The sequence below is a fragment of the Saccopteryx bilineata genome, chromosome 2 (assembly GCF_036850765.1).
Source record: "Saccopteryx bilineata isolate mSacBil1 chromosome 2, mSacBil1_pri_phased_curated, whole genome shotgun sequence".
Lineage (NCBI taxonomy): Eukaryota > Metazoa > Chordata > Mammalia > Chiroptera > Emballonuridae > Saccopteryx > Saccopteryx bilineata.
In genome coordinates, this window is record NC_089491.1 from 29141661 (window position 1) to 29163349 (window position 21689).

At 45.1% G+C, this 21689-nt stretch overlaps 1 protein-coding gene across 1 annotated transcript in view; it reads left to right on the top strand.

Moving 5' to 3' along the window:
* The window catches only part of ABCA1 (ATP binding cassette subfamily A member 1), a 131407-nt gene extending 110845 nt beyond the window's left edge, over positions 1 to 20562 (top strand). Inside the window, exons 35-50 of the mRNA XM_066256609.1 lie at positions 1510 to 1584; positions 2078 to 2247; positions 3548 to 3725; positions 4752 to 4867; positions 4975 to 5119; positions 6616 to 6739; positions 8437 to 8566; positions 8839 to 8959; positions 9747 to 9809; positions 10730 to 10836; positions 12986 to 13127; positions 13506 to 13640; positions 14828 to 14931; positions 15508 to 15600; positions 16260 to 16503; positions 17107 to 20562. Of these exons, the coding sequence (XP_066112706.1) occupies positions 1510 to 1584; positions 2078 to 2247; positions 3548 to 3725; positions 4752 to 4867; positions 4975 to 5119; positions 6616 to 6739; positions 8437 to 8566; positions 8839 to 8959; positions 9747 to 9809; positions 10730 to 10836; positions 12986 to 13127; positions 13506 to 13640; positions 14828 to 14931; positions 15508 to 15600; positions 16260 to 16503; positions 17107 to 17247 (2088 nt within the window). The 3' untranslated portion in view covers positions 17248 to 20562. The remainder of the gene's footprint in view (positions 1 to 1509; positions 1585 to 2077; positions 2248 to 3547; positions 3726 to 4751; positions 4868 to 4974; positions 5120 to 6615; positions 6740 to 8436; positions 8567 to 8838; positions 8960 to 9746; positions 9810 to 10729; positions 10837 to 12985; positions 13128 to 13505; positions 13641 to 14827; positions 14932 to 15507; positions 15601 to 16259; positions 16504 to 17106) is intronic.
* The last annotated feature ends 1127 nt before the right edge of the window (positions 20563 to 21689 follow it).

Below are 21689 nucleotides of genomic sequence, written 5' to 3' on the forward strand. Positions count from 1 at the left end.
ATCCTGAGACATGTCAGAAATGGGCCCCGCGTTGCTGGTATGTGGGAGCATTTCATCTGATCACCTAACACCTTGTGGTCTGAGACCTTCGCGTACAAAGTCATCGCTGGCACTTGTGTCTGGTGCCAGCCAAGACCGAGTTGCGCTTCAGGGACCATGTAATATCTGAAAGCATAGACCAAAAACAAATCTAGAGATTAAAAGTCTCTCCCAATAACTTAAGTGTGTGAAATCGGCCGGTAGGTAAAGAACCTTAGCATCAAACATACTTTACTAAAACAATTACTGCTTCAAAAGGAAATGAATAATTTTCTTTAAGTGTTCGTCAGGCTTGAGGACCCCAATAAACATTCCCTCTATTTATCTCAATCTAAAGTTTCCCATTTTAAAGTAAGAATTGAGGGGGTCAGTGATATGGACTCTGGGATCACAGACTGCTGTGATATCCCGAGGGCCTGTATCTCTGCTTTTCAGGCACAGACCTCGTAGGTCTGACCCAACTGCATGTCAGGTGCAGCCGTGGGTCTTAGGATGATGCGAGGGGAATATTTTTTTTTGAGAGAGAGGGAGGGAGGGAGGGAGGGGGATAGAAGCATCAATTTATAGTTGCGTCACTTTAATTATTCATCGATTGCTTCTCACATGTGCCGGGCTGATGATCCCTTGCTTAACCTAGTGACTCTAGACTCAAGCCAGTGACCTTGGGATCATGATGATCCTGTGTTCAAGCCAGTGAATCTGTGCTCAAACTAGCGAACCTGTGCTCAAGCCAGTGACCTCGAGATTTCTTTTCTTTCTTTTTTTTTTTTTATTCAGTAAGAGGAGGAAGGCAGAGAGACAAACTCCCATATGTGCCCTGACTGGGATCCACCCGGCAAGCCCACTAGTGGGTGATGCTCTGCCCATTTGGGGCATTGCTTCGTTGCTCAGCAACTAAGTACTTTTTAGTGCCTGAGGCAGAGGCCATGGTGCCATCCTCGGTGCCTGGGGCCAACTCACTCCAATTGAGCCATGGCTGTGGGAGTGGGGGAGAGAAAGTGAGAGAGAGAGAAGGGGGAGAGGTAGAGAAGCAGATGGGTGCTTCTCCTGTGTCCCCTGACCAGGAATCAAACCCACGACATCCACATACTGGGCCAATCAGTGCTCTACCACTGAGCCAACCAGCCAGGGCTGACCTTGGGATTTCAAACCTGGGATCTCAGTGTCCCATGTCGATGCTCTATCCACTGCATGATCCCTGGTCAGGCACCAGGGGAACATTCTGAAGAATCCTCACGACCCAGTTACAAAGAGGCATTGGTGTCTAGGGACACCAATGAGTCACAGGGCTTCCCCCTGATTCCGTCAAGACTTGTGGCTCATGGCAGCCTGGGCTCTTTAGATATCTGGTAGTGGTTTCTCAGTGGCTTCACGTTGCATCTTAATGACCCAGGTAGCAGTGGAGCCCTTCACAAGGTCGTGATGCTGTTGGAAACCATCTCCGCTGAGGCAGGGTTCTGTTGTTCACAGGACAGTCCGGCAGGGCAATTCCTCAGCAGCTTGGGAAGGTTCATGGCAGGCCTGGACACAAAGAACGACGTCAAGGTAAAGCCCTTTGTCCCAGGAGCTGCTTCTGGTCCCTGAAGCACTCCTCAGCTCACGATAGCACTGATGGGGTAGTTGTGACAGAAAAGAGCAGTCTAGCCATTTTACCAGTGAGGGCATGCAACGATTAAGAGACGGCTCTGCCACCAGACACACCACGTGAATCACTGTGACCTTCACCAAATTACTTAAGCTACCTAAGCGTCAGTGCCCGTGTGTCCGAAATGGAGACTGTGATTGTGGCTCTCTCAGAGCTGTGGTGAGGATGAAATGAGTTAAAGGTGCAAGGCAGTCAGTGCCGTGCCTGGCCACGCTGTCTGTGCTCAGTGCGCCCTGGTTACTGTTCTTATTTTGCCTTGTCCTCTGACCGTAATATTCTGTCTTGGCGCGTAACTGCAGCGTCTGAGGTTTACACGTGTGTTTTCTGTGTGTGCTCCCACCGCCAGAAGCAGGGTTGGGGGTATGACCTTGGACCTGGTGTGTTTTATTTCAGGTGTGGTTCAATAACAAGGGGTGGCATGCCATCAGCTCTTTCTTGAATGTCATCAACAATGCCATTCTGCGGGCCAACCTGCAGAAGGGAGTGAATCCCAGCCAGTATGGGATTACTGCTTTCAACCACCCCCTGAATCTCACCAAGCAGCAGCTCTCCGAGGTGGCTCTGTAAGTGTCGCTGTGTCTGGACGGAACAGGGGGAACAGGGGAGAGGGTTGGGGTGATCGTGGAGTAGGGGAAGGAACCATGAAGCTGGTTGTAGAATCACAGCTGAGGAAACAGACACATTATCGTATGTCCGGGTTGCCCCAGGCTCTGGACAGAAATGATCAATTTAGGAATTGGCTGGCAGGGATTAAGATGCAGAAGATAAATGACTCATATATGTAAAAACCATTACATTTAGTGAATTTACTTTAATTTTTAATAAAACCCTAGAAGTATTTTTATTCTCTATCTATACAGTGTTTAATAAAAAAAATCAGTTTCTTTGTTTTGACACCACTGGTTTTAAACTTGGTGAAACATGCTTTTACCTGCTTGTATTTTTAATTCCTAAATTTGTGTGTGTGTGTGTGTGTGTGTGTGTGTATGCCAAGTTAAAGCCAATATGAACTAGGCCAATGTATAGAGCCTTTGGAATCATGAAGATCTGGGTTTGATCTGGTTTCCAAACTTTTCCAGCTGTATGGTGTTGCATGAGGCAATTCATGTAAATTGCCAAGTCTAGCACTTGGTACATAGTTAATATTCAACACACTTGGGTCCCTTTCCTATATATGTGGCCTGGCACAGTTACTGCTTAACTTGTGTAAAATATCAATATATGTTACCGAGGACTTTATACCAAGCTTATGTGAAATTTGCATGTATAGTTTATATTAAACCTCGTTTATTGGGTTTATAAGACTGTATTTCTTATAGGCATCTGATAAGATGCATTAGATGCCGTATGTTAGATTGATTTGCCCCATGCTGGTGTTTTGAAATTTATTTACAGCCAGAAATGAACTTACTTGAATGGCTTCACACTAACATTTCGTTTTCAAGCTCCTCTAGTCCTTTGTGTGTAAAAATTTACAAATCACTGCTCTTGCAGGGTCAAGAACAGTGGAACCCAGAACGCCATTTGGCCACTTTCAGACCTCCATTGCTAGTTTCTTTATGACACTGGGCTCTTTTTAAGCTTGCTCAGTGGAATCAGTTTTACATTTGAATAGTCAGGTTTGGGTTTTTTTGTTTTGTTTTGTTTTATTCTCTTTTGCTTGAAAATCATAAACTTTAACCCTTAAAAGAAATATATTTGGTGAACAGATTCTATTTCCCTGGGCTCTGCTTTAGCTGTCTGTGTGCATGCACACGTGTGTGTGTGTGTGTGTGTGTGTCTGTGTGTGTCCGTCTCCTCCTGATTGACATGCAGTTGCACCAGTGGCCCCTCACACCCTCACTGCTGTTTTGTTTTTTTTAGGATGACCACATCAGTAGATGTCCTCGTGTCCATCTGTGTTATCTTTGCCATGTCCTTCGTCCCAGCCAGCTTTGTCGTGTTCCTGATCCAGGAGCGGGTCAGCAAAGCCAAGCACTTGCAGTTCATCAGCGGCGTGAAGCCCGTCATCTACTGGCTCTCCAATTTCGTCTGGGATATGGTAAGAACGAATGTGCGCCTGCTGCTGCTGTGCACATCTCCGCCGGGGCTAAGGCTTGGACGAGAGAGCCCCCGGCTCTCTTGAAAGTGGACTCACCGGTCTAGAAAGATGAACGGGAAAGGAGGGGAAAGACAGAGGCAGTCGTATACACTCATGTTGCCAAACGTGGTGTTAAGAACAGAGCTGCTTTCACACCAGAGAGAAATTCTGTCTGCACGGACTGCATCTAATGCTGCAGAGCCTCTGACATTTGCTATCATCGCGTCTTCATCTAAAGTTGTCGCCAAACACGTTTGAGTAGGACGAGACTGAAGCAGAGCCCTGAGGCCTGAAGCTGACAAACCCACCGGCACATCCCTGCCTGTGCTTTGTTCTGCCGGCTGGGAATTCTTACAGTTGTCTCGTGGTCAGGCTTTCTTTGTGCATTTGAAAAAATGATTTTTTAAAAGGATTTTTACAAGAGTTTACTTGCGCTACACCTTCGGCGGCATATGCTAGGGAGTGAGATCTCAAATGCTCCCTGTTTGTGCATTTTAATTCTTGATACGCTGTCACAACAGACTTTGAAATTATTCTCGGTGAGAAGAAACTGTTTCTGACATTCCTGTTATCAGCACTTAGCTCATAAATAGATTACGTGTGGGATTGAACTCGGGCAGGCGATAATACAGCATTCATGATGACACGGGCATAGTCATCTTCGGGAAGAATCACAGAAGCTTATCTGCTGCCTGTGAGATTGAAACGGGGACTCCATCGTTCAGTAGGTTTACTGAGCGTGACGCTGTGGCATCACTGCTGTTGGAAAGACAGAAAGGGCGTTCAGTTTCTAAAATCAGCCAAGGGTAAAATGCTTGTCCAAGTGTAGTGTCCAGGGTATTGATTGATGGCTCCTGTGGCTTCATTAATTCAAAGTTATTCTCCCATATGTTTGCCTGCCCTTTCTTGTCTGATGACGGAGAAGACTTGTGATGGGTCGTGTCTTTGACGCAGGGGCGAACTTTATTTTCCCTGTTTCGCTTTTAGTGCAACTACGTGGTCCCCGCCACGCTGGTCATCATCATCTTCATCTGCTTCCAGCAGAAGTCCTATGTGTCCTCCACCAACCTGCCCGTGCTCGCCCTGCTCCTGCTGCTCTACGGGTAAGGCACCTCTGGGGGGCTGCTGTCGGCTGGCGGAGTGTGCGGTCCCCCGCGTCAGAGGGAGGGCAGAGGACACCCAGTGGACGTTTGTCTTTGTGCCTCGCCAGGTGGTCGATCACACCTCTCATGTACCCAGCCTCTTTCGTGTTCAAGATCCCCAGCACAGCCTACGTGGTCCTCACCAGCGTGAATCTCTTCATCGGCATCAACGGCAGCGTGGCCACGTTCGTGCTGGAGCTCTTCACCGACCACGTGAGTCCCGTGCGGAAGCAGCTCCTGCGGGGACGCGTGTCCCCGGGGCCCGGAGGACGGTGTTCCGTCCTGACCTCCCTTCTCTTCTCTTGTCTGTGGCACCGCCCCACCCACCGCCCCGTCCTCTCTCAGATTCTCTCTCCCTCGGACTCGTGTGGTCTCTCTCTCATCCTTTTTCTTCTGTTGCTCCGATCATACGTTTCCGTTTCCTTGGCCGAATCCTTATTCTATGCCTGTCTGTTTCAATGTCGCTTTCCCAGTACTTTTTCCACCTGCCCTCTTTGCTGTCCACCTCAGAGGCTGCGTCTGGGCGGCACCGTTCATCCCAGAGGCTTTTACCATGGTCCCGGTGTCTTCTGTAGTTCTCCCTCAATCCTGTGCCTTTTGCCCCGACTCCCCTTGAACGCTAGTCTCACATTCTCACTTGCCTAGTGCCCAGCTCCGTTTCGATAATTGGCAGACACCTTGGACTCGATGTGTCCTAATTATCTCCCCACTTAGACCCTAACATTCCTCTCGCCTTCCCCGTCACACTGGATGGCATTGCCGTCCGCCCGTTCGCCCAGGCTGGCAACCTTGGAGTCATTTTATGTGCTTTGCTTTTGTTTACTTCCCACATTCAACCGTTCACCTCGTCAGTTCGTTCTGTTACAGATCTCTTAAACGAGGGTCCTGCCCATCTGTGCTGTCATTGCCTTTGTCCAAGCACCTTAACTCGGCACCCAAGGCCTTCCAGGGGCGGACAGTCCTTTCCTGGCCAGTTCCCAGCATACCCTTTCCCAACAGGCTAGATTGGGCCTCAAACCCGCCGTGCTCCCGTGGGCCTGGCTTAACGTGCCCCTCCTGTGTCACCGGGGGTGCTAGATTGAGTTTGGAGGTGACACTTTCCTTTCCTGCCCTTTGGGAGGCGCTGTCTCTTTGCCCTGTGCTCCCAGAGACCGCGGCCCAGGCCTCCATACGACACATATGCCATTGTGCCGTCCTTTCCTGTGTCCGTGCCGCTCTTCCTCGGGGTACAGACGCTTTCTTACGAGCCTCTGCCTCACCTGCGCCCTCGCACGGCACGCCCGGCATATAGCAACTTACTCGATGGTTGGATGTTTGGCCGCTGCTGGCTTGATGTAGTCAAGAATTATTTACATTTCCACAAAATCCTGAAACTGAAATATTGACCTAGATACAAGCAATTTGCTTTTAAAATGCTAAGCAGGTATTTTGATGGATTTGATTCTGATTAAACATAACCATGTTTCTATACTCATATTTCTCCATACTCATAGCCTTATTCCAAATTTTCTAAAGAGCAGAATTTTTTTTTATTATGTTCTGTATCATTAGTGATGGCTGCTGCTCTTTATTGATATCTGAATTTAAAGGTTCAGCTTGACCTCGGGGAATCAAATTTTTTTCTGCACTCCTATACCTCAGACTATGATACATTTTTTCTCTTAAACCATGAATGGCATTCAGTCTCCCTCTGTCTTATTTTTTCTTAGGAGCTGAAACACATCAATGATATCTTGAAGTCTGTGTTCTTGATCTTCCCACATTTTTGCCTGGGCCGGGGGCTCATTGACATGGTGAAAAACCAGGCCATGGCTGACGCCCTGGAACGGTTTGGTGAGTGACAGCACTGCTCAGAAGGGGCGGTTTACCTGGGCCCTGGTGCTTGGGCCTTTGTTTGGGGAAGAGGCTGGTGACTGGGCCCAGGACTTCCCCCCACTGTTAGGGCTGATGACAGCTTAGCTGGCTGTGGCATGGGTCTTGTGACCCATTGGTGCCTGTGACAGCACTGAGGAAAGAGAGACGGCCCTGGCTGGTTGGCTCAGCGGTAGAGCGTCGGCCTGGCGTGTGGGGGACCCGGGTTCGATTCCTGGCCAGGGCACATAGGAGAAGCGCCCATTTGCTTCTCCACCCCCCCTCCTTCCTCTCTGTCTCTCTCTTCCCCTCCCGCAGCCAAGGCTCCATTGGAGCAAAGATGGCCCGGGCGCTGGGGATGGCTCCTTGGCCTCTGCCCCAGGCGCTAGAGTGTCTCTGGTCGGGGCAGAGCATCACCATGGTGGGCGTGCCAGGTGGATCCCGGTCGGGCGCATGCGGGAGTCTGTCTCATTGTCTCTCTCCGTTTCCAGCTTCAGAAAAATACAAAAAAAAAAAAAAAAAAAAAAAAAAAAAAAAGAAAGAAAAGAAAAGAGAGAGGGCAGTGTTGGAGCTGAGGATCATACTACTTGCAGCTTGCATCCAGTGCCTAATGCTGCTGGTGGGCCTTGTCAGAGTCGTGGCAGAAGTCAAACCACAGTGTTGAGCATTAGATACAGACCAGAGCATCAGAAGGAAAGATGCAGATCTGGCTCATTAGGAAAATCCTGGGTCTGCAGATGGGGCCATTCGTTATCTTTTACATGGTCTATAAAAACATGATTTACTGCAGCTCTTCCTACCTTTATAATCTTTAGAAATATTTCTCTGTGGCCACGTTGGATAACATTGGCTCATAGAATTTAGATTGACCTTGTGATTTAAGGGACATAGGACAGAGACTTGTTTTTTTTTTTTTAAATTTGGAAATACAAAGGAGCTGTATAAGGAATTTAAAGGAATATTTACATAAAACCAGGTGATTTGATTGAGTCACGTTACATGCTACTGAGAGGGGCATCTTTTTAAAGTGCTCTCTAATCTTTGTTAGTGGAATTTATAATTTGTTTAAAAAAATACCGACACTGAAAATTACCCTGGACTGCTGCCTTTTTACAAAGGATTTTGGCATCTCGTTAAAAAGGAGACATTATATGTCTTAGATCAGTGGTCCCCAACCCCCGGGCCGCGGACCTGTACCGGTCCGTGGCCCATTTGGTACCAATCCACTGAGAAAGAATAAATAACTTACATTATTTCTGTTTTATTTACATTTAAGTCTGAACGATGTTTTATTTTTAAAAAATGACCATATTCCCTCTGTTACATCCGTCTAAGACTCACTGTTGATGCTTGTCTCGGTCACGTGATACATTTATCTGTCCCACCCTAAAGGCCGGTCTGTGAAAATATTTTCTGACATTAAACTAGTCCGTGGCCCAAAAAAGGTAGGGGACCACTATCTTAGACGATGTTACAGATCTAATACACGTTGTTTGAGATTCTGATTGATACCGAATCACAGTATGTTTCCCCAAATCCTTACCGCTGATCAGACTTGGACAGTGGTCATTCCCCGACACTTTTTCTCCTTGTGCGGGTGATAACCACGGGTGTTTCCAGGAAGAGTTTGAGTCTCGGGTGCTTCTGTTCTGACTGGCTCTCTGCACTGTGTCCCCCAGGGGAGAATCGCTTCGTCTCGCCACTCTCTTGGGACTTGGTGGGACGGAACCTCTTCGCCATGGCCGTGGAAGGCGTGGTGTTCTTCCTCATCACTGTTCTGATCCAGTACAGATTCTTCATCAGGCCCAGGTGAGCTTTTTCTCAGACCTCACAGAGTACCTGTTTGAGGGTCACAGAGGAGGAGCACGTGGAAATGCTTGTCAGTGTCGTTTGGATTGCACTGAACACAAAGCGGGTAATCACACTGGGTTCCTAACGTGGACGTCTGCGGGCCCCAGCACTGCCAATCCTGGACACTGTGGGGAGTAGGGTTTTACAGGACTGTTTCAGAAATGATCTTTCTCTTGAGAAACAGTTTGAAAGGTTGATGTTTCTTAAATTCCTCCCCCCCTCCCCCAAAGACCCATAAATGAAAAACTTCTTCCACTGAATGATGAAGATGAAGATGTTAGGCGGGAAAGACAGAGAATTCTTGATGGTGGAGGACAGAATGACATCTTGGAAATCAAGGAATTGACTAAGGTGAGGTGATGAATACAGGCTCTCGCAACTTGTCTTGAATTATTTTCAGCTTTATATGTTGGAAACTAGCATTTTGACCAGTTAGTAAAAGGAGAATGCTTCTCTAAATGTGCCTCCATACCCAGCTTCTGTCGATTTAATTTTACTTAAAATACGCATGGGGACTTCTTAATTAAAGAACTCCTACTGAGAATACTTTGTAATGTGAATTCTCATTCTTGAGTGTCTTTGTTTATCACACTTAGATTTATGTATTTATTAATAAGACATATTAATATTGTTTGCCTAGTCGAAGCAAGTAGGGAGATTGGCGTTTCATAGTCCAGAAAGCCGATCTATCTCCATTGCTCAGGAGGACGGTCTGCTCCAGTCCTCTCTAGGTACCTGAAGCCCAACCGTTCACTTTTTGGAAATATGTACAGTTTTTTTACAATGTTCTGATTACACATTTTTACCATGTAGAATTTAATTTTTAAAAATCTCTATCTTTATATATTAAGTAAATGAGAAATTATATAGACAGTGATGATTAATATGTTTTGTAAAAGGTTGACGTTAGATTAAAAAACAAAAAAGAAATTCACTTGTATTTGGAGCTTGAGAGTCATTCAGAAGCTGGTTGCCCCAGAGACAGATCAAGGCTCCTGGCACATCTAATACGTGACTTAGTCTTATCGTTGAGTCTCATTTCATGCTGTGTGTGGGCTCTCGCTCCCTCTTCCATGCTGCCTGGATGGCCAGGAATCCCTGTGGCTCATGCATGAATTGTGCATTTTGTTTGTTGCAGATTTACAGAAGGAAGAGGAAGCCTGCTGTGGACAGGATTTGTGTTGGGATTCCTCCTGGCGAGGTAAGGGCACTTTACCTACATTGTATTTGTCCCCATTAATTCAGACTGCTCTACCCCATCAGTGTTTATAAGGGGTAAAAGTGGCTTTTAAAGGCTTCTCTATTTGCGATCAGTCACAGAGAGGGGACTGTGAAAAGAGGATGATTTGAGATGATCTCAGGTGGTGTAAGGAACGCATGCATTCCCAGCGTGTGCTTCTGTGATCTGTTCTAGGTGGTGATGAAATTCAGATAGTCTTAAAATTACATTTCCTCTTTTCTCACTTATGTTTGTGTTCTTCTGTGCCCTTTAGCCACAGTAGATAGTGAAATCTGACCAGTTGGCTTTCATTACTGTTTTTCACTCGTTACCTTTGGCCTCAACTGAAGGACTCAGATAATATTACAAAATGTCAAGCAAAATAGAGACAAATTCCTCCACAGAGAGCAGGCTGACAGCAAAAGGGAGGAGCCGGGGGCTGGGTGAGGGAGGTGGGGGGATAGGGCAAAACAGCCAAAGGAAAAAGCCAGGCTGGTTTGGTGATTGCTGGGAACTGGGGAGGAGGAGGAAGGTACTGGGGGCATAAGTTGTGATGGACGAAGATGTGGCTTGGGGGCATGTTCACACACAACACAGTGTATGGAGGTGTGTTGTAGCATTGGGCACCTGGAACCTGGATAATTATGTTAGCCAATGTCACCTTAATAACTTCAATTAAAAATAAATAACACCCACACTTAAAATGGTCCCATTATAAAATATCTGTATAAATGCCATGTGATTCCTTAAGGCCAAGAAAATATTTGACTCTTCATTGATATTTGAGAAGGATGTTTTGGGATCATGTTATATAAAAAAACTAAGCCGAGGTGACTGTCTCATCATGGTCATCTATATGCAGATTTTTTCATAATTTGCTTGTACAACATAATTTTTTTTAGTGCTTTGGGCTCCTGGGTGTGAATGGGGCTGGGAAGTCATCGACTTTCAAGATGTTAACTGGAGATACCACTGTCACCAGAGGGGATGCTTTCCTTAACAAAAACAGGTGAGACAAGAACGCCCTGTGTTTTGCTACCAAGACTTTTATCACTTATTTAAACATGTCTGTATATTATGAGCACAACAGTACTGTATAGAGTTTATAATAATGGTGAAATACAGTAAGGTGTCAAGAAGAACATCAGGATCATCCATAATCCCACTATTGAGAGACCACTATCTTCAGTCTCATTCTGTTTTCTAACAGCTTTTATGCAGGTATGATTTACATAGGATACAACCCACTGGTTTTAAGAGTACAATTCGTGATTTTCCGTAAATTTACAGAGTTTTGCGACTATCACCACAGTCCAGTTTTAGAGCACTCCTGTCATCCCAGACCTGTTTTATATACACACACAAAGGTCTTATGAAATTGAATCATGTGGTATCTGGAGTTTTAACGCTAGTTTTCATTGTTAATGAGTATATTATGACTATCTCCCAAAGGGTCACATGGTCGAAGATGTCAAGATTTATATTCTGCATTTAACTCCTCTATGTCCTGTACCTATAGTTTATTTAATGAATTTCTTATTGTTGGACATTTATTAGTTTCTGTTCACTATGTAAGTGTGTCCTTATTCTCATCTGTGATAGTTCTTTGGGGAAAGTTCCTGCAAGGGGAAAGGGTGTGCCCTCCAAACTGCCCTCTCTAAAGGTTGTATCAGTCTGTGAGGCCACCCTCTGTGACTGCACAGGCCACTAAGCAATCTGATCATCAGGGTTATAGCTGCACTTAGAGACCTGCAGGCAATGTTACCCTGAGTGCTCTAAATATGTGGGGCTCTCTAGGCTTTTTATATGGAAATGGTCCCAGGCCCTGGCTTTTGAACTTTACTGACCCATACTAGCAAATGCATTTTACATCTAAACACAGTAAATCCAGATACATAAGCATATAATACAGTTTCGTAAAACAATAGCTACTCTGATTCCTTGTTGTGCACTCAGATGTCTTTTATTCTACTGTATCCTGTCATTCAGAGGACTGGTTGTGACCCAGTACATTGATTTCACAAGTGTGTGGGGGCGATGACTCAGGGTTTGAAAACAATGGACGGGGGCTACTAGCAAAGGAAATGAAAAAGAATAAGGACCTTCATGCACTTCTGGATCTCCTCCTCTGTCTCTGAGCACTTCTTCCGTAGAAGTGTGAAGGAAGCGTCAGAGAACAGAATTCTAGAATAGCAGGCCTATGGCAGCCCACCTGCTTCCCCAGGCCCCCGGGGCATCTAACAGTAAGGCGGGCAGTGGCCCCGACGAAGGTTTATCACCGGGACTGGTGGCAAGAGCTTGCCTGGGTGCAGTCGTGGGGAGAGCTGGGCAGTGTCCATGGGCGCCTCTGTCACTCTTGGGAGAGGTGACTCTGGGAGTCCTAATTAGAGGAGTGAATACTGCTGAAAGGCCAGCAACTCAGGGCTGTCCAGGGGTGGCTGAAGTGCAGTCGTCAGATTGGATGTGGACACTGAGCTTCTCCCACATCAGGGATTCTGACCCTGAGATTGGCTTTATGGTGCCTAACAGCCATCCCACCAGTACATGGAAAATTGTATCTATAGGTATATATTTTTTTCCTGTCTCCAGATTTCTCAGAGGGTCTGTGATCAAAACAAAACAAAACAAATGAACAAAAAAGCCTTAAAAAGCAGGAAGGTGCCTTGGTTGGATAGTTAGCAGGACCAAGGGGGTTGGAACACGCTACGGTCGAGTCCGTGCACGGGCAGCAGAGTGCACAGGGAGGTCACACCCAGGGGTGCTGGGCCGCCTCCAGGTCAGAATGGCTGTGAAGGGGGCTTCAGAGCAACAAGGCACTTGGTACGTGTGACTGGACCATAGAGTCCAGTCCAGGATGGAAGTTAGTGTCACAGCCCCAGAACTGTATGACCAAGATTACCGGTAAAAATGGTGCTGTGTTTGGGATGACTCAGGAATTCTAAAACGGGACTGAGCCTCCAGGTTGAGGTGTAGGGGCAGCCCCGTGCAGGGACCCCGACTGCCAGGAGGGGCTGGCCTCTGGGGGCAGAAAGGCCGTTCCTTTCTACTCACTGGTATAGTTATCACATACAAGCACACTTTATAGGGACATTAGGCAAGACTGTCTGGTCAGAGTATCTCCAATGCCCTGACCTGACCAGTGCTGTTTCTCTTTGCAGCATCTTATCAGACATCCACGAAGTACATCAGAACATGGGCTACTGTCCTCAGTTCGATGCCATCACGGAGCTGATGACTGGGAGAGAACACCTGGAGTTCTTTGCCCTCTTGAGAGGAGTCCCCGAGAAAGAAGTTGGCAAGGTACCGTGGCACTGGCACGCTAGCCTGCCTCATTTGGCATCCTCACCCTATGCCTTATGGCTTTGACCTTCCCCATGACCATCGGCTTTGGGCTGTTATTGCTCGTGGACGCAGCAGCGTGAAATGCCGGCTCTTTGCCCCACTTGGTGGGTGGGAACTCGTGGGGTGGTGGGGTGGGGAGCTGTGGACAGGCGCGTGCTGCAGGGCAGAGAGCCAGGGCCATCCTTCCTGCTTTTGGCTCTGTGGCACTTGGCAGACCAAGATTACAGATTACAGAATCTGGTCTCCCTCAGTGAAAGGATTTTCACATGCACATACAAGAAAGCACGAGAAAGTTACCAAACCAGACCAGCATCCAGGAGGCTTTTCTTGCTGTAGGTTGGTGAGTGGGCAATCCGGAAGCTGGGCCTCGTGAAGTACGGAGAAAAATACGCCGGCAACTACAGTGGGGGCAACAAGCGCAAGCTTTCGACAGCCATGGCCCTGATCGGAGGGCCGCCTGTGGTCTTCCTGGTGAGTGTGACTGTACGTGGAAGACTGTTCTGGCCCGAATGGGAAGCATCGCTTTTCTCAGTTCCTGTGTGCCCGGGGATGTGGCGTGTCTGCCAGGGACAAGCTCCCCACCCCTGACCAGGACCAGCAGAGCAGCCTCGGAGAACCGAGGGGAGCTTCCTGTCCCTCCCCTTGACACACCCCCTGAGGGCCACTCAGCCATGCCCTCCAGTTCTCCAAAAACAGAGATGCCACAGGGACCTTATTTCTTGGGCATGGGAACCCTGACAAGTATGGCTGAAGCTGGTTGTGTGATTTTTTTTCTGGAACATTCTTTTTTTTACCATTTATGTGTTCATCCCCTGAACATGATGAGTTGTGGACACAGCTTCAAGATCCCCTAAGTAGCACCTGGGCTGTAGTTCCTTGGTGCAGGTGGATGGGAAATGGAGGATTAGAGGGGCCTGTGGCCTTGACCCTTTCTTTCTCTTCTGTGGAGACAAGCGCTGATGTCATTGCAGGGAGAATCCTTGGGTGGGGGCTTAGTGCTACCAGGTGCTTGGATCTGGAGTTTGTTTCTTTAAGACAGGGGTCCCCAAACTTTTTACACAGGGGGCCAGTTCACTGTCCCTCAGACCGTTGGAGGGCCGCCACATACAGTGCTCCTCTCACTGACCACCAATGAAAGAGGTGCCCCTGCTGGAAGTGCGGCCGGATAAATGGCTACAGGGGGCCGGATAAATGGCTACAGGGGGCCGCTTGCGGCCCACAGGCCGTAGTTTGGGGACGCCTGCTCTAAGACGAGCAAGTACAGCAAAACAGGCGAGGCTGGAGCGAGCCAGAAGGAAAAAAGGAGAGGAAGAATTTGGCTATAACCTTATACGGATTTCAACAGTGATTTCAGACAAAAAGATTTTTTTTAGTATATAATTATCAGTCATGAAAAGATGATTGAAACTAAATATTTTCCCCCTTTCATTAATGTTTATTTGGAGAAATTTCATTTCATAAAAATTTTGGTTGAGTTTCCTGCTTACCTGTGAACTGGTTCTTGTGTGTAAGGTCTGGTTCTTTGGTCCATCAACAAATAAATAGAACTGGTTAAGTTAAAACTTAGGTTATTTCAGAGATGCTTCTGCACCTAAAATCAAATCTGTCTTTGATGTTTTTTTCAGCAAGTAATAGGAGTTATTTTGTTCCAATTACAGGACGAGCCGACCACAGGCATGGATCCCAAAGCCCGGCGCTTCCTGTGGAATTGTGCCCTGAGCGTGGTCAAGGAGGGGAGATCAGTAGTGCTTACATCTCACAGGTCTGTAGTGAAGACACGGTTTGGCCTCTACCTTGTGTGCCTTTTAAAATTTCCAGTTGATATAAATGATCATTGTGTAAACATGAGAGAATACAGAGAGGCAAAGAGAAAAACAATTACAGTTTATCTGAATGGCATCACTTTGTAGGTATCCGTTTCTGTCATTGGGCAATAATGTATCTTTGCTGTTTTCTTATGCAGCTCTATATACATAAGTGTGTGTGATTAATAAACAAAAATGCATGCTTAGTGTAATGAGGCTCTTTTTCATTTAACAGTATATCGTGAACATCATTCCAAGGCAGTCTTTGCTTCTGTGGCTGGATAGTAGTTCATTAGAATATATCCCTAATTTATGTAACTGTTCTACTTGTAGGCATTTAGATTGTTTCCAGTTTTTCTTTTTTCACCATTGGAAACAGCACTGCAGCGAACAGCGCTGCCCCTGCATCTTCATGTGTTTGTAACAGAATGCAGTTATGCCTTGGAAAGCTGGGAATGTTTCTTTAAAATGCCAGATGTTGTGACAACGTTCTAATCCCTCTAAAGCTAAGCCCTCCTTCTGTTTTCCCACAGTATGGAAGAATGCGAAGCTCTCTGCACGAGGATGGCAATCATGGTCAACGGCAAGTTCAGGTGTCTTGGCAGCGTCCAACATCTGAAAAACAGGTAACAAAGATCATTTCTTTGGCATAACGCCTACTGAGAAAGCTTGTATTTATTTACTTATTTTTTTTCTGAGTGTGTAAATGGTGGCTCTAAAATCAAGGGAAATAAACTGAACAAAATGGTAGAGTGGAATGAAGGCTATGAAGTGAAACAGAGCTGCATTGAAATTCTTGTCTTTACCTTTCCACTGGTTTGTGCCCTTGGGCAAGGTGCTTTACCTGTCTGAGTGCCAGTTTCCTGAGGAATATTTACCCTCCAGTTTTTTTGTATAGATGAAATGGAAAAATTGATTCATGTCTGTATGATTAGGGCATAGAGTTTAGAGCCAGACACAGATGGGCCCACCCCCAGGCCCCACCACTTAGGAGCTCTGTACCATGGGCAAGTGACTAAGTGTCCAGGCTTCAGTTCCTCTGTGACAGCTGTCAGGCTTCAGAGGTCCAGGTGAGGAGTACACGAGCTCGATCGTGTGTCTAAGGTCCTCAGTGTGGCACCTCTCGCACAGAACAGGTGTTCAGGGAGTGATACCTAGTCCCTTCTCTCCGAGTCCTAGTTCTGGGTCGGCCAGGCCAGGGACTTCCCCCCCCTCCCTTTTTTTTTTATTCTTTGGAGGAGTTTCCTGTGGATCTTCCATTTGGACTTGGTGGTTCCGCTTTCAGGTTTGGAGATGGTTACACAATAGTCGTCCGAATAGCAGGGTCGAACCCTGACCTGAAGCCGGTGCAGGAGTTCTTCGGCCTTGCCTTCCCGGGCAGCGTCCTGAAGGAGAAGCACCGGAACATGCTGCAGTACCAGCTGCCGTCGTCCCTCTCCTCCCTGGCCCGCATATTCAGCATCCTCTCCCAGAGCAAGAAGCGGCTCCACATAGAAGACTACTCCGTGTCTCAGACCACGCTTGACCAAGTAAGCGCTGAATAGCAAAAGGAGATTGGTTTTTTAGGGTGAGGAGTCCCGCCCCCTCTCTCACCCCAGGATGGGCCCCAGGGCGGTGTACGGGATCTGAGCTTGAATTCCCCATCTTGGACTAGTAGCTGTGCTTTTCATGAAACCTCTCTGAATCTGTAAATGGAGATAATACTCTCCATATAGTTATGAGAATAGGTTGTAATATTTTAATAACTACCATTTATTGAATACTGGCAATGGGCCGGACATTTTGCCAGATGCCTTATCCCTTGGAAATAACAGCACCCAGATGTTGGCACTTAGTAGGTATTCAGTAACTGTTAGTTTTCATCCTTCTTCCCTTTAATCAAGCATATATAAGCCAGAGTAGATAGATGATTGAGCAGCCGGTGATTTGGGGGTCACTATAGAAGGTTTCTAATTTTAAGTGGATAAAGCTTTTTCAAGTATTCCCCTCTTACTCAGTTTTCTAGTTAATGTATTTATGCAATCTTGGATTCTCCTCCCCGACCTAACGTCCACATCGGGAAAAATGCGACTTAAGTAAGGAGAGAGCCCGTCGAGGTTGTATTTGTAAAGGGTCCGTCTTTCTCTTGACAGGTATTTGTGAACTTTGCCAAGGACCAAAGTGATGATGACCACTTAAAGGACCTGTCGTTACACAAACACCAGACGGTCGTGGATGTTGCCGTCCTCACCTCTTTCCTGCAGGATGAGAAAGTGAAAGAGAGTTACGTGTGAAGAATCCTGCTCATCCAGGGTGGCGGAAAGGAAGGAGGCACTTGTCCTCCCTGTGCCCCGCACGCAGCGTCCAGAGGGAAGAGCGGGACGTTCCTGTGGGAAGAAGTAAACTGGATACTGTACTGCTACTATTCAATGCAATGCAATTCAATGCAATGAAAACGGAATTCCATTACAGGGGCAGTCAGTGCCTTTGTAGCCGATGTCTTGTATGGCTCTTGAGTGAAAAGAAAAAGAAAAACTTGAATTTCATTTATTAACCTTATGCCTCTGTGAAACTTGAGTGCGGAACCCAGTGGACCTAGGGGTTTGAAATCATACTCTGTTTTTTTGTCCCTTTGTATTCTCACTGGGGTTGCGACAATAATTCACCAAGTAATCATGGCCAGTGATTATTTACGGAAATCAAAGGCATGCGTAGACATCCTCACTCGTTAAGCTGTGCCACGCCAGGAGACTGGTTTCCTGGCGACACCTCCATTGGTGGCAATGAGTGCATGGGAGTTACTAGTGCCAAGTTGTGCTCAGAAAAGCCCGAAGGACCACGGTGTATCGGGCACACTTTTGTGAAGGCTGTTCTACATCATCAACTATCAGGTGACAAAACGGTGCCATATGTGAGGGAGAGAGTCCTGTTTCGATCCCCTCGTCGGTGAGCTGCTCCGGTGGTGGTAACATGCGAATTGTGGGTGGCGCCGGACAAGTGAAACGTGGTGTCACTGTTACATTGTCCCTCACTCAGTCGTGGGCCGCCAGGGTCATCTTTCTGGGACTCTTTCAATGTTACTTAGGGCCCGGCCAGAAGCAGAGACCCGGCAGCCACGTGGTGGGGGCTGCCCGCCGCCGAGGCCAAGGCGCAGGCTCCAAGAGACACACGCTCACACGTGGGCAGGCCTGTGTCCCCTCGTCCTGTCGGCCAACACGGTACACTGCATCTCAAGGTCTGGTCTGACACAAGCATAGTATTATTTCTGGCTTTTTAAATTCAATTCTAGACGAAAAGATGGGAGTTGTATTTTGACAAAAGTCTTTGTACTTTCCATGTTATTTGGAATTTTAAGTTCTATCAGTGACTTCTGAACCTTAGAAGGGCCTCCTTGTGGAAGCTTGTGGTGTAGAGGAGTATGGCCATATTGCCTGGCAAGCTTTTTCTTCTTTTTCTTTTCTCATGTAAGTATGCAGAAGATAGATCGTCTGACCAGTGCCTTGTGACTAGAAAGCATGTGATGGTCAAGATCTCATGACATCCTATTTAAGTTTCTTGAAGATCATTCAAAATGCTCTTAATCTCAGTTCATTAATCAAGTAATTTTTGAGTCTGTGTTATAGCTGAGTGAGTACGGAGGGATGGATGGGGTAGGCAGAAATGAAGTCTCAGAGATCCTGTGCCATGTTATGCAGCTAACTGGTTTACAAACGTAGGTGGTTCTGTTGTGGTTGTGGGAGCCAAATGAAAGAAAACTGGGCAGCCCACTTTTTGCAAAATAGCAACAATGCAAAAGCCAAGAGCATTTAATGTTATAAGGGTCCCAAGGCTTAAACCAGGACTATTTTTACAGAGAAGGTAGCCAGTTTTAAAAGTTGCTGAACAAGCTTTTGGCATATAATACCTTCAAATAATTGGCTTTGAAGATCTTAGTGCATTCTTACAATCTCAAATTTTTCATCTCTTCAACCACTAATCTATCATGAAAAAAAAAAATAGCCATTATCCCTTCATGAAGTATATTTTAGATTTTCCTAACCCAGTCTTACTGTTTTTAGTCAGTAAACTTTAAAGAACTATTACTTTGCTAATGCTTAATGTCATCCCTCTTGAGACAACAAAAATATAAGGGAACGACTCTGATGAAGTTCAAGTGATCTCTTGCCATCATTACTTTTTTCTAAAATTTAGTAACTCTAAAGATGTAAGATTTCAGATCTATTTGAAATTAATCTATAATTTTTCTTTTTAAATTTGCAAAATGTTATCACGGAACTAGTTGGTAAAGAAAAATGACTTTTAGAAATGAATACCAATATTATTTTCTAAAATGATAAACAAGTAATTAAGGCATAGTATTTCCAAAAAGTAGAGATCTTTATAATGAGATCATTGTATTTTATGCTCTCTAATGATACAAAATTTATAGAATGACTTAGTTTCTCCTGTTTAATATTTTTCAAAATCAAACTTCTTTTCCCTATTTCATTAGAATCATGTTTGAATTTTCTACTGTATTAAATCCGTGCAGCAGCTCCTTACTTTAATTACTCTAACTTCAAGGCCATATTTAAAACAAACAAAAAAAAACATCAAAAGGCACTGTGAACTATTTTGAAAAAGTACAATGTTTCAATATCGATTTGAAAGGATCTCTTCTTCAGAACAATCTACAGTTACACAACTTCATTAATACTGTTACCTCTTAGGAGATCCAAGTAGTAATCTTTCATATTTTCCTAATTAGTGAACCTAGAGTAGAAACTTTAATCAACTCTACACTCAATCAAGTCAAATTTCTATATATTCCCTGTGGAAATATAACTATCTGAGTTTCAGACATTCTCAAGTGTTCAAAGATTTCTGCTTTTGCTTGTTGTGGACATCTTGGAAACCTTATTAACAACTGTGAATATGAAAAATACAGAAGAAAACAATAACAAAACCCTCTATACCTAAATGCCTAGCACAGTTCATTGTTAAAAAAACAACCAAACCTCAAACTACTGTATTTCAATATCTGTACTGAAAGCAATGCATTGTGTCTATTAAATGTTGCACATCATTCGTTCACTGTATAGTAACTATTGACTAAAGGGATTTGTCTGTTTTCTTCTTGTGGTTGTATAGATCAGGAAAATGTTTTTCCAAAGAGCCATGTGTCATATAATATTGAACCACTTTGATATTGAGGTATTAATTTGTACCCTTGTTCATATTTACTAGTAATAATATAGTACTATAGTAATATCACTCTAATTCTCTTTAAAATTGTTGCATCCCTTTTATAGAATCTTTATATTTACGTAGGGATGAAGTAGTCTCTTCTCCCTTCTTACACCGTAGGATGAAGCTATGTTCTTGTGCATTTTTCTTTATCATTGGCCCTTCATTCCAAGCACTTTATGTTGTCTGTAATGGGATCTATTTTTGCACTGGAATATCTGAGAATTTGCAGAACTAGACAAAAGTTTCACAATAGATTTCTAAGTTAAATCATTTTCATTAAAAGGAAAAAAAGAAAAAAATTTGTATTGTCTATAACTTTATATGAAGTATTAAAGGCATTTCTATGTTGTAATGAGTCACGAAATAAAGCTGTGACGGTTCTGTTGGTCTTCACATATTTATTCTCGCACATGCGTAGTACTACGTACTGTTAAAAGCAGTTTGGCTCCAATGCAGGAATTTTAGAAAAGGCTGAAGGTCCTGTTGGTCACAAAAGAGAGCTGAGCGGACTACTTGGAAATTTTAAAAAGGGTGTTTCGCACTTTCGGGATTCATTTAAGAAAGTAACTGAGATTAAGTTTAAGTTTTTTAGATAAACTTGTTCTGCTCAATGATTATGAAGTGGTGGAGATCTCTGGAAATCCTCTGTAGCGAAGCCTATTTAGTAAAAACTTCATTTTTTTCATTTGGTATTGAGGAAGCTACAAAGGCAGCCTTCAGTGCTCTTGTTTATTCAACCACAATAGAAGGACAGTGTGGCAAGCCTGGGGGGAGGTGCGGGGGGAGAAGTGTGGGCGGAGAGGTGAGACTGATAACAGAGATGCCTTCACCTGCTGTAAGAAGTGCTGTGCTGCCTGCACCTGAGATTACATAGACGTAACCTATGATGAGACAGGTGAATGTATTTATCACAGCTCAGGGACAATCAGAAGTCTCAGAAACAATGTCTTTATTTTGGTACTGAAGAACAACTATCAAACACCACCTATTAGGCAGCACAGTGGAATCATGGCTCGATTTGTGGCCTCTTCCGAACAGCCTTGACATTGTGGAATGAGCAGCCCTCGCCTGAGTTTCGGGTCTGAACTCTGTGTGCCGGGCTGACCCCCCTGGGTGTCAGCATCGCCACGTCGTCTTCTCCCCTTGAAGTTCACACTACAGCGACTTCACTGAAATTGGTAGAAAACTTTCTTTGTGAAAAGATGACAACTGAGGGTGAGGAAGGGTTAATTTAGATGAAAATGTTACTCATTGATTTTTTTTTTAGTTGAATTTATTGGGGTGACACTAGTTAACAAAATTATACAAGTTTCAGGTGCCCAATTCTACAACACATCTTCTGTACACTGTATTGTGTATTCACCATTCCAAGTCAAGTCTCGACAAAAACATTATCTAGAGAAAAGCCAATATAAACATTTATATATTTTTAAAAATCTGGAACCTTTGGAATGTTAATGAATATATTCAATATGAAAAAGTGTAACAGAAAATTAGCTACATTTAC